At 40.0% G+C, this 12,631-nt stretch overlaps 1 protein-coding gene across 2 annotated transcripts in view; it reads right to left on the reverse strand.

The window, feature by feature from the left end:
* Nucleotides 1–12,225, reverse strand: part of ptgir (prostaglandin I2 receptor) — a 31,838-nt gene extending 19,613 nt beyond the window's left edge. The window contains exons 1-2 of one of the 2 annotated variants that reach the window (XM_008425748.2): nucleotides 11,821–12,225; nucleotides 10,672–11,676 (exon numbers count right to left, since the gene is read on the reverse strand). In XM_008425748.2, the coding sequence (XP_008423970.1) occupies nucleotides 10,672–11,526 (855 nt within the window). In that variant the 5' untranslated portion in view covers nucleotides 11,527–11,676; nucleotides 11,821–12,225. The other variant, XM_017308077.1, reaches the window with a different exon arrangement.
* Between the last annotated feature and the right edge of the window lie 406 nt (nucleotides 12,226–12,631).

Consider the following 12,631-nt stretch of genomic DNA (forward strand, 5'->3'; position numbering starts at 1 on the left):
GGTGTGCAATGAATCTAAAATATATGACAGTTTAATTTTTATCATTACATTATGGAAAATAATGAAATTTATCACAATATGCTAATTTTTTGAGAAGGACCTATATATGGATTTTAACATCCTTTGTTTTCTTTCATGAAACACTTTTATGCTCCTACTTCTTTCCATCTTTCCTTTGTAATGCGCTTCGCCTTGTGTATGAACGGTGATGTTTAAATAAACTTGCCTTGCCTAGCACAGGTCTGTCAGCAGGTTACAGTCAGACATGAATCCCTCTGTTTACCCAAATCTTTAAAAAAAATATAATAAATCTGACTTACGTCCAGCTATCAGTGCAACTGCAGTTTAAACAAGAAGCAAATCTGAAGCAAAACGGCTGAATATGAAGCACCATGGCCCTGAAATGGCCTAGTTGAAGTGCAGGGCTAGGCCTGATGGGCAAGCTTTGATCCAAAGAGCTGTGCAGAAACGCCGTTACACGTTAACCAAAATCTTACCAATATTGTACAGAAGAGCAGCAGGCAGTTCCTCCTAAATAATCTGAGATAAAACAGAAAGCAACTATTTAAATGTGAGATTTGTTTTACCCATTTTAAAACGCGGTGACTACTTTCCCTCACAATACACTTAGTGAAAATAAGCACCAAAACAGAAATAGTATGATATCCTCATGTAAGACCTTGACAGAAGTTTCCACAGGAACTGTAATAGTGTCATAACTTATCAAAAAAATACATCATTGGAGCGATTACAGAATTTGATACACTGAGCAGCTGTTTTATGAAATGCCTGACTGCATTTCTTGGGAAAATTAGCTTTTTATTTACTTTCTTTTTATTGGGATAATCAAAAACTTGTACAGTGTACAGCATGGTCATTATATGCACAGAATAATCCACACTACACGAGTTTAATGGGACCACATTAAATCTTAGCCCATGCTTGTGTTTTATGACGTGCAGATAAAATTTTACACCAAGTAAAACTTAAGCCGTGTGCGAAAACAATTGGAGTTTTCAAACTCTGCCTCGGTTGTTGAAATATCTAAATTTTCTTCTTAAATGTTTATTATTACCAGACAATAATAGCCTGGCTCAAACCACCAATTTGCAAAGTTTCTTTTTAGAATCATCGTGTCAGCAGAAACATCAGAGTATGAAGATTTAGTGCGATCATTAAACAAGTTTGTGGCTTGTTCTGGAAAATAAACGTTTGGCTTTTTTTTTTGTTCTGGGATCTTTGATATTTTTTTAAAGGCTTTTATGATGCAACAAGAGTAGAATATGTGGAAAACTTCAGTTTTAGGGGGAAAAAAGAGATTATCCATGGGACTGAATACTAATGAAAAACACGGGAAATGACTAACCTCCTGTTCTAATGTAATCAATGTTTTCACTAGAATTTACTCAAAAACTGGAAACAGATCCAAAGTTGTGAACTCACGGAGGAGTATGATTAAAACTCAGCATATTCCAAAGTTTGAGCTTCATTTATTTTTATGTGTGTTTTGGATTTGCTGTGATTTGCATTTTGTACAAGAGGCAACATTAAAAAAAGGTTAATGACTTGCAAAACATGTCAGGACTTTAAAGGTGCAGCCTGGAGGATCGTGGTAGCTGCTAGCAAAAAATACGAGTCGTAATTAACTGAACGCCGTCCGCTTCACCTCGTTTGTCTTCATTGCAAGCAAGAAAAAAGCACTGCAGCCTTGTTTCAGTCAGCAACAAGTGGAGGAGGGGCAGCAAACTAAATAGATCATGAACAACAAAACAGGACGGTAACCTGACGACAACCAAAACATACAATAAACGTGAGCGTGAACAGGAACACACACACACAAACATTTAGGATTGCGTCTCTCTCCATTAAAAAGAAAAAAAAAACAACTCTTATTGTTCCCCTTCACAAAGCGAGCTGCTGATTGCAGAGCATCATCTTTCTTGGGAAGCCTGGATGGAGTGCTAAAGTCTCAGCAGCACCTGGAGCACAAAACCAGATGGGAACACAAAGCAGTCACAGCGTGTGTCTTTCTATAACTACACCACACCACTCCCACGGCACGCAGAGACATCCGATACCTACGGCCCACGCAAAGGTCGACGGATATTCCCCACCACTGGGTTCGATTTCCATTGTGATTCCTCTTCTGAGAGCTAAAATTAGCTTTGCATCAATGAGGATGCTCTGGTCCTACAATACACCGCAGGTCCTATGGGGCCATTAAAAGAAATGGCCCCATAGGACCATAGGATCCTATCCTATAGAATCTCGTAAAGACGAGATTCTATAGGATAGGATAAAATAGAAAGTGACAATCAAAGAAAGTAGAACTGCGCAAGGATTGAAATTGTGTAAAACAGAATGAAAAACGAGAGTAAAATACTCTACAGTAAGGGCAAAATGTCAAGATTAATGATATACAGTTATTAAAAAAACATCACACTCCCGTCCAAAGGGGCATAAAACTGGGTAACTTATTTTAAAAATGTTCAAAATGTGCATCATGGGCAGCATTAAAAGACAACGGGACAAATAAGTGACATAAAAAAAGTTGTGCCATCTCAGTGCCTGATTGGAAACCTCTGAATTTATGTAGCTTTCAATCAAAGTGGACAATTTGTAAGAAGGGCTGCCTGTACAGGCACTTATATGATCCCTCGATGGCCCATTCAATCAATCAATCAAATCAAGCTTATTTATGGCACATTTCAGCAACAAGGTTCAAAGTGCTTAAAGAAGTTCATAAAAACACAAAAATACCAAGTCATCCAACATGCTGCCTCACTGTGGGATAATACTGGACTAATGTTCAGCCACACCACAAAACCACATAATCAAAACTCTGAAAGTGCGACTATAAGAGGAACTTTCTGCAGATGATGTAATGTTTTTCCCACCAACCTGAGCAGGGAGACTGTTGTGAGCACATATTTCCTTATGAACAAGAAAGTATCTTATTGTTCCAAAACCGATATGGTATCGATATCGTCGGTATTTTGCATTGATCCGCCCTTCTCTAGTTTACGGGTTGCGCTTGACTCTGTGTCTGTGCTAAAAGAGAAACACACACCACCAGCCAATCAGACAGGTCTTGTTCATCCAATCAGAGTATTCCTTGCAAATTCTGCATTCGCTTGAATAAATAACAACCAGACGTTATTAAACAAAATGGAAAAACACAGGAACATGTCATACAATAACACTTGAATTTTGTACCTTAGGAATATTTAGCTAAACATAAAAATTCTCATCATTGTCCATTTTAGCCAATATTCATTTTATATAACTTCTGAATGTGAACAGTGTTGCATAATCTGTATTAAGATCTTGTAACAAGGCGGCCGTTTTGCGGTTGGATTTTACGATGAAGATTTCAGGAGGCAGAGTCAGGTGGTAACAGCAGTGGGTTTATTCTCCTCACAGCATCAATACACAGACAATAATTATCTTCTTCACAGGTGAAAACTGAAGGCTTAAATAGTCTCAGCTGTGTTGGACTCAACCACTTCCACTTCACAGTGGGATCTCCCTTAACAAATCTCCACCTATTTAAATAAAATAMACTTTAATAAATATAAACATTTAAATKTACTTTTTATAAATATTTCATATTTTATCYTACACCAAATGAAACACCACAAAAACCCATAAACGATTATCTCCCCACACTTTTCAWTGGCCTCTCCCAGAACCTATAAATGGTGTCTGGACCCCCGGGGTAGTATTTGCCCAAACACCCTGGAGAGGACACAGAAAAGACAGGTGAGTCACTCAATATCAGCACTCCACACTTTACAGATTATGCACACACATTTGTTCAGTTTTACCCACCAGTAGCTCATTGCTCTGAGTAACAATTATCCTCCCTCCACAGGCAACCAGCTCACTCTCCAATGACGAGCAGCTGTGCAGAGCCCAGAACAAAAGGCTACATGCTAATTACTAAAAATACTCAATAAATACCATTAAAACTTCTCGTGTGCAAATTGCCATTTATGTGCAAATCTCTGCTTAAAGTGCAGTGCTAAATAAAGTGCTTGTTCATAAAGTGCAAAAAGTGCATTTAAAGTGCTATACAGCGATTTAAGTAAAAGTAGACCCAGTAATGAAGCTCTCTTCATTACAGATCTACATGTTGATTAATTAATTGGTATTTAACTGAAGTTAATGAAATTTCTTATTTATTCAAGTTATTTTTTTTTGTCTGCCTTTTTCAAGACTCTATAGTTGGAATTACAGTAATGTCAATAATGTCTTCCAATTACATGTAGCACCAAGTCATATTGTCAAATTTTCTGCCAACTTCTATTTTTCAACATAAAGACGCGGTAGATCCCCCAGCACCTTCACCGCTGAGATTAGTAAATTCTCCGTAGAAAACCCTGCATCACCCACATGATAACATCACAGTCATTTTTATTTTTTTCCCACATCTGTGGCAATAAAAAAACCTGAGTCATTTTCACTCTCTTTTTGGCAAGAATCAGCCTGTTTTCAGTCTTGAATCATCTTTGACCTTTGTAGATTTGGGGAGGTTTCTTTCGCTTGATCCGGATCCAACTGGCTGCGGGTGCCGTCATCCAGTGACTACTTATTCCCACTTGTGTTTTTTTTGGGTGGGGTCGTCAGTCACTGCTATGGGACTTTTTGTGGCTCGTGGCCTTTTGTAATGAGGAATATGTATATGCGCTCTGGTTAACAAGGAAACAAACGCTAATTTGTATAAACAAAGTAAAGTTGGCTCTAGAAGCAGAATAAGTAGGTTGTTAATTGCAGAAAGGGTTTTGCATCTTTGGCTTTTTCTTTTCCCAGGCAGCTTTGCTCTCCAGGTTTTTCTCATCTTGTTCTCAGCAGACATTTCCTCAGAGTTCTTTTGGATTTGGTTTGCCGTCTTCATTTTCTACCCCAAATCTCTGGAAGCCCTTTTTTCTCATCTTTATTTAGAAGGTAAAACTCAAAACATACATCATTAACATCTGGAGTATAAAGATCATAACAATGGTGAAAGGAGCTGTACCAGGAAGCTGCACATCGTTTCCTATCTGAACACGGAATAACAAACTAATGTGCTTAAAAACTGCTTTTACATTAGTTGGTAGTAAAAAAAAAGAGGCTAGGTTACAAATAAGAAAAGCTTCCTCAGAATCTCTATCAATTTTTCCATTTCCAGTTCTCATAAATCTCTTCCAGGGTTCACCACAGACGCCTTTTCACGGTCAGAAGGATCCGCAGATGCCATGTCTAGACTCTGCCAGATCATTTTCGTATCCAAGTAAAACCTATAAATAGTTAAGTAATGCATTTCAGAAGTTGCTCCGTCTGTGAATGCTCATTCTGAAATAGCAGTGCAGCATAATGGAGGTATTAAAGCTATTCTTATCCGTGTAATACTTTCCCTTTCCAGCGGAGTGGAGTAGTTATTTAGTTTATGGATCAATACGAGCCTTCCTGACGTTTTATCTTACGCAGCGGTCAATGCAGTATGTCTGCTAAGTAAGTTAAATATATATATATATATATATATATATATACACACACACACACTAATGGAAACTTTTTATGAATTAGTTACAGAAATAAGGCGATCAATGCTACATTTGACATGTTTTTTCATTTAATGGTGCTAGAAAAAGAAAGATCTGGAGCCATTCTTTCATCGATCCTGGTATCGATTACTGATTTATGGGAGATTTATGGTTCTCATGGTAACATTTATTGGAAGTAATGGGAATAAAGAAGAGAGAATATTTGTTTCTTTTGTTTAATCAACAAGCTTGTAACTTCTGATATTTGCTTTAATTTCATATAAAACACAAAAGCTCAGAACTTTGTAACGTCTAAATTGGTCAGAGCGATCTTACTTTAAAGACACTCTTCAGTGATCTACTGCTTATCGATATCGACTTTTATTAAAGCATTACTTTGAAAAATCTAACAAGCGGTGACCACATATTACCTCTGGTAATGCATTTTGAAATACGTCAACGACTTGAGAACAAAATAAATAAATAAATAAATAAAATCAAAGGCTTCTTCCGGGAACAAACAAATTAAGTGCATTTTTCACAGATCCTCTGAAGTAATAAAATTCATCACATCACACTTTTACTGCTCAATGACACTTTAGCAGAGCCAACTACTGGAATGGCACAATAGGCTATAAATCAAACAGAGGTGGTGTGTAATATACGGAGACAAACCTGAGAAGTTGAACCGATCACAGACACACAGCAGCTTTATGGCAACCACTATCGCCACAGCTGTCTTTTACCACGCTCTTGAACGCAACGTCCCTGGATGTGAAGTTTGACTTCGAAATAAATCTTCCCCAACTGCTCAACAAGATGTCTCCTAGTTTCCACAAAGTAAACGAAAATCAGCTGAAACCTGAACTCTAAATACGAGATCTGAAAACACCGTTCACGGCAGAGAGCCAAAGAAAAACTGAATATGATCAATCTTGTCTCTGATCATTAATTATTATTCTTCCCTGCCAACGTCATGGTGAAAAAAAGACACCATTTACTCTCATCTCCCTGCTTTTTTTCCCTTCATTGTTCTGCATCAGTACGACAACAACGCTGGCACAGCTCGATATCTGCCCTCGGAGAACTTGCGCATGCAAGGATAAACCGGAAACACACAGTCGTTTCTTGGTTTTGTGGTTTGCTCTTGCTGTGTTCACTAAGAGCAACACACAAGGATGCAGCGTTTAGCCTTCCGGTACATGTCAAGAGGAAAACTTGTTGCAATAAATTCAGTGTGAGCAACACGGTGAAAACATCCCACTAGACTGAATCAGACATTTTTCTTCTTCCTCCCCTTCCAGCATCTGATGCGCTGTGAGCCAAACCAGCGGATGTTAATCACCAGCTCACATCTGTCTGGAAATGGTTGCTGTTGCTTATACGTGTAGAATCAGGCTTCGCAGCGTGACGAGTGCGACTGCGAAGATTTACACATACAAACAGGCACAGAGACCTCTAGACATGTGTCCACGCTCGGCACGAGAGTGATAAATTATGTAAAACATTACAAAACGTCTGCTGAAAACGCAACTCTGCACTTGATTTCCTGACACAAGGACTCGCTGTCCCCAACAAGTCCTGAAAGCTGTCTGCGATTTTGTCGAAAGCACGTCACGTCTGTGTTTTGAAAAGATGACTTTCAACAATCACAACCTATGAACAGCAAGCAAATCTGCAGTAAGGGCTTTGCACATTGTTTTGTTAGTCAAATCCAGGTTTTCGCCAGAGACTCTAAGCATTTTTTTCACCATCTGATTTCACATCCAGACTGAGTGAGACGGCATTATATCAGTTTGTGTTATGTGGCCCATCCGGTTCTTTAAGGCTGTGGCTGTGTGTGTAAAGTCAAATATATACTAAAAAATTATTGTGGTCAGAACATTTTAATATCAAACTGGGGAAAATAACAACAAAAAAAGGTATAAAAATGCAGAATATTAAGTTATTTTTTTACCCTCTTTAGATCCTGGGCAAACAATGACAAACCAGAGTCTTTAAGAAAGCTAAGTTTAGTTATAGTTGCAACACTCGAGTGATAAGTGTGAGTAAATAGGATCCTACTTACTCATTAACCCAGGGACTCAAGGACTTGCACAAACAGAACATGAAGCAGGTTAAAAGATCTCAAAAACCAACAAATGATTTTGATCCAAAGTAATTTAACCAGAGCTCTAAATGCATCTGGGAAGAATTAGACGTTTAGAAAGAGTTGGTTTTTACCCCAACAAGCTACAATGAGAGCCAATATTAACATTTGGGAAAAGAAAAACGGTGAATCTCCCCAAGAGTTAACAACTAATCAAACATGAATATTGTTTGGTCAGTTGAAACATATAAAAGTGAGAGCAAAGGTAAAGCAGAAAATAAGAGCAGATGCATAATTGCAGCTGCTTCAAGTTAACCCCACTCTGGAACAAAATTATCTGTCATTGTCAGGGAGGCAGAGTTACGTGTGATATTGCTATTTTGTATTTTATTTTTGCTGAAATTCAAATCGATATAAGGCACAAAAACACTCAGGACATTTCCAGATCCAAATCTCTTTTGACTCAAACGCCTCACCGCATTACTAAAATGCTTGCAGGCACCAAAGTTGGGCTTTCCTGAATCTTACTCAGATGGATGAGAAGAAAACATTGTCATCACTGCTTATTTCCCCCTCTGGGGTTTTTGACAGTAATTTAGGTCAAATACCATCATGAACCAGAGCTGAGCCAAGCATCCAGGCACAGACCACAAACAAGCATATGGCAAAAAAATACATGAACCCTATTTTTACTGCTTTCCGTAAACCACTTTATCACCAAAATAATGGTGACCATACAATAAAAGCAAACATTGTTTTACTATGAAACGCATGTTTTATGACACACGTTACGCTCATTACTCAGTGTTTCTAGCAAATGTTTTGCGGAACTGATTTGACCTCAGATTCCGACAAAAAAGGAGAGCAACCTTCTGCCCCGGTGGAGAGAGGCAGGACCAGTCCTCCAGGGTTTTCAGGTTATAGGTCCACTCCCCTAGACTAGAAGCAAATGTGAAGCTTACTCCTCAAAACCAACTCACTCGTCTCAGACACACCTAAACACAACACGGCCGTTAAAGAGGCTTAAACTCTGCTTACAAGCACATTCCAAAACAGCTGCCATGCCCAAGAAAGATTCTTTTACATAAGTGTGATGATAAAAGAACCAGAGTCGACAATGACAGATGGGAATAAATACACATACCTGCTCTGACGTTACCACTTACAAGAGCAAAAGAACAGGAAGCATAAGCCACTTGTTTTATGTTATGATTAAACACTTTCTGAACTTGTTCTGACTGCAGTTTGGAGCTCTGGGATTTAGAAGCTGTTGTGTCACTTTACTGTAAATAACTTTCTAGTTTTGCAGTTGTGACAAATTATGACAACGTTTGAAACCCGGAGCAGCATCAGTTTGAAGGGCCTTAAGATTTCATCTATGAAATGAACAGATTTTATCGATGAAACGTGGAATCTTATACGTTTACGCAGAAACTTGTATCACTGTGAGGTGCTTTAATTTGCCCGATTGTTGTGTAAATGACTAGTTGTCACATTTTTTAAAACAATGGCGCTTCATCCCCTCCTCTGACATAACTCAACCCTGTGCTAAATTTAGATGTGACAACTGTGGGCTTTAGGTGGACGGTTAATGTTCCCAAAGAACCATGTGAGTTAGTGGGACTTCTGTTGAGAGCTGGAACCATGTAATATCACAGGCCATCCTAATAAGTTAGATGTTATCACATATTATTAGGAATACTAATAATTGGCAAAAACGCAAGAGCATTTATCAAATTCCTACATTTCGCTATATATTTAGTCAAACTGATCCATGAGCCCAGGAGTCTGTTCTCCAAAAACAGAGCCATCCTTCTTCAGAGAATCAATACTTAGAAGCAGCAGTACATAACCTTGGAGAAAAAGTTGACATTGCCAGCAATTTCTGTGGCCTTTAACCTCGTGGGGCTGAGAATCAGCTGAGAGTGACTGCTCTGCGACAAACTCTGCATTAATTTGAAAAGAAGACCTAGGCCCACTCAGCAACAGATCGGTTCTTTTTCTTCCCAGCCCAGGTAAAATACCTGCAGGTCATGTCTGGAGTTTGTCTGGGAGTGATGACTCTGCTGCCACAAATTCTTGAAAACATTTTTGCTGTGGTTATCGTTGCTGCTGGTGCGGATTAACGTACAACGTTTTTTTTTTTCTTTGAACGACCAGCTTCTTTAGCAATCACCATTTCTGCCTCTGGTCCTCAAAGACGGGTCTGCTGCTCCTCACAGGCCTTAATAACTAAGAGAAACCTTGTTTCTCACACATACGTTTCTCAGTTGCTATAATAAAGGCAAATTGCAGAATGATGCTATGCGTGTCAGATCACCTACTATGGACCACCACTGGTTTTAACTGTTGTCAACATAACGCGCTAAATCTTACGTGTATGCCTGACATATGAAAGAAAAAGGGACGCGGGGCTTCCCTACTAATTGTCAACGCTACGACAACGAGATAGCAAGGTTAGCAAAAAGTTTTAATTAATAATAAAAGTAGCAAAAGAGAGGTAAGTAGGTCAGTTATTTGACTTTGACAACCTTAACATGTCGATGTGATGTGGGATTCAGCGTGTTTTGGTTCATTTAAACTACAAAAAAAGCAAAGCAGGTGTTTAAATGAGCTAATTAACCACCGCTGCGTTAGATTAGCCACTGCAGCTAATGTGCCGTAGCTAATCTGCATTAGTAGATTAACACAGGTTGTTCATCTACAGCCATTTCTTGCAATGGCATTACATTGCAAGAAATATTATAATCTTTGCCAATGTAAGTTTTATTGTCTGAAATAAAACAAAAAAAAATTAGACATAGCTGAAATGTGTCTTTAGAGTTTTCATTTGCAACAGAGATGCTGGAAGACGTTCAAATAAAATAGCAATTGTAATACATAGCATGTTTTAAACTAAGCAGTAAAACAAACGGGGGGAACAACTGTTGAGGTTTTCCCTCTCTCCTCTGACTTGCTCTCTTGTATTGGGGGGGGACCAAAACCTGCTCTAACCCAGGGGCCCACATCCCGCTAAAACCCAGCCCTGGATGGAAGCGGGGCGCATGGTATACTCACGGTTAGAGGCATGGAGCACACCATAAAGATGACCGTGATAAGCGCCAAATTCACCACGTGGTCCATCTCCTCCTCCCCGCGTCCGAACCAGGCCAGGCTCAACTTTTTCTTCCGGGCCACTGACACCACGGAGCCGCGGCGCATCAGGTGGCTGCGGTGCATCTTGCACAGGCTGACGATCACCGAGCCGTTGCAGACGAACACGACGAAGATCAGCAGCGCATTGAGCGAGGAGTAGGACAGCGAGAAGGCCAGGATCAATTTCCCACGCTCTTCCCAGGTGCCAGGGGCGTCCCCCATATCCATGAAGCACCACGTCCCTGGGCAGTACTGCCTGAATTTACCGTACCCGATGAACGGCAAGAGGCAGAAACCCAAGGAGAAGAGGTAAACGAAGAAGAGGGCGACTTTGGCAAAAGTGGGGCGGATGTGCACCGAGTAAAAATACGGGTGGCTGATGGCCATGCAGCGCTCCAGGGCCATGGCGCACAGGATGAGGGTGGACGCCAGTCCGAAGAAGTTCACCACAAAGCCGAACAGGTTGCACAGCTTCTCCCCGCCGAGGCCGATCAAGGACATGTTGTGGGCGTAGCAGATGAACACCGGTGGGCTGAGGAGGCAGGTTCCCAGCAGGTCGGTGAGGACCAGGCCGGTCACCAGGATGTAGAAGACCGAGGACCGGGAGCGGTTCTCCTTCTGATGCACTAAGAGGATGAAGAGGGCCAGCAGGTTTCCCAGCACTCCGAGCGAAAAGAAAGTGATGGTTATTGGTTTGTTGCCTTGGCCAACAATCGAGTGCTGGCCGTGGCATTTTGAGCTGCTGTTCATGTTTGTCAGAGCGGGGTCTTCCAGCATGAGGAGGGTTCACTGAAAACAATCAGTTTCCGGACGAGTGTAAATCCTGTTTTCTGGAGACAGTCATTTGGCAAAACAGCGAGGGTGCAGAGTAAAGCTGCCTCGTGTTAACACCCTCACAGCCCCATCGCCCCTCACTGCATGCGGTTTCTGTAGAACATATAAAAGTGCTTTTAGATCAGGCAGAAAACCCGAAAATATCACAAAGTGGCATCGTGTTAATCTTGCTCTTACTTTGTCAAAACGTCAAACTATGATTCACAAGCATATTTGCAATGAATAATAGTTACTTACCTCTCACTGAAGCAGCAGTACAATAGTAATAATAATAAATGTATGAAGAAGTTTCAACTTTTTCCTTCCTCTAACTTTCTCATTTTGCCGCTCTGGTTGTTTCGTCTTGTTTTTTTTTTTTTTGTTTGTTTTTTGTTTTTTTTTTCTCCGATAAAAATGACAGCAAATACTTAGATACAGAGTTGGAGTTTAAGCGCAGCTCTACCGACTGATCCGCACTGACTTTCCGGGCACAGAAACACGACTGATCGGTTCAAAGCTTTTTTTCCCCCCCTTCCTCCTCTTTAAGTTTGTGCTGCGGCGCTCCACCCAGTCTGTTTCGGATCGATTCAAAAATCCCTCCCACCGCGCAGCACGTGTGTCAGAGATGAAGGTGATGTTCAGAAGAACAGTTCCGCAAGGACGGCGCGATCATGATGATGATGATGATGATGATGATGATGATGATGATGGTGACGACGGTGAAGATGATGATGATATGTGTATTTAAATTTGGCCAGTGTAAATATTTGTAGAGCAAATGTAAACCATCAGCAATCAAAATAAATCGCAATTTCTCAAATTATACACAAAAAAAAGTGTAAACAAACAAGCTGTCCACACGTACACGTTTTTTTTTTTAAATAATCACTAACATAAACAAAATGAATCAATAGAAAGACAAAAAAAAAATACCAACAGAGAATGTAACACCAAAAATATGCCAAATATATGAATTCATGTAATCTTTTTAAAGTCATTTTTATCACAAAAAACCCCGGAACAGTTACTTTGGCTGTACTGTAATATGGCACTACATATAGAATGTGCC

Source organism: Poecilia reticulata, linkage group LG13 (assembly GCF_000633615.1).
Source record: "Poecilia reticulata strain Guanapo linkage group LG13, Guppy_female_1.0+MT, whole genome shotgun sequence".
Lineage (NCBI taxonomy): Eukaryota > Metazoa > Chordata > Actinopteri > Cyprinodontiformes > Poeciliidae > Poecilia > Poecilia reticulata.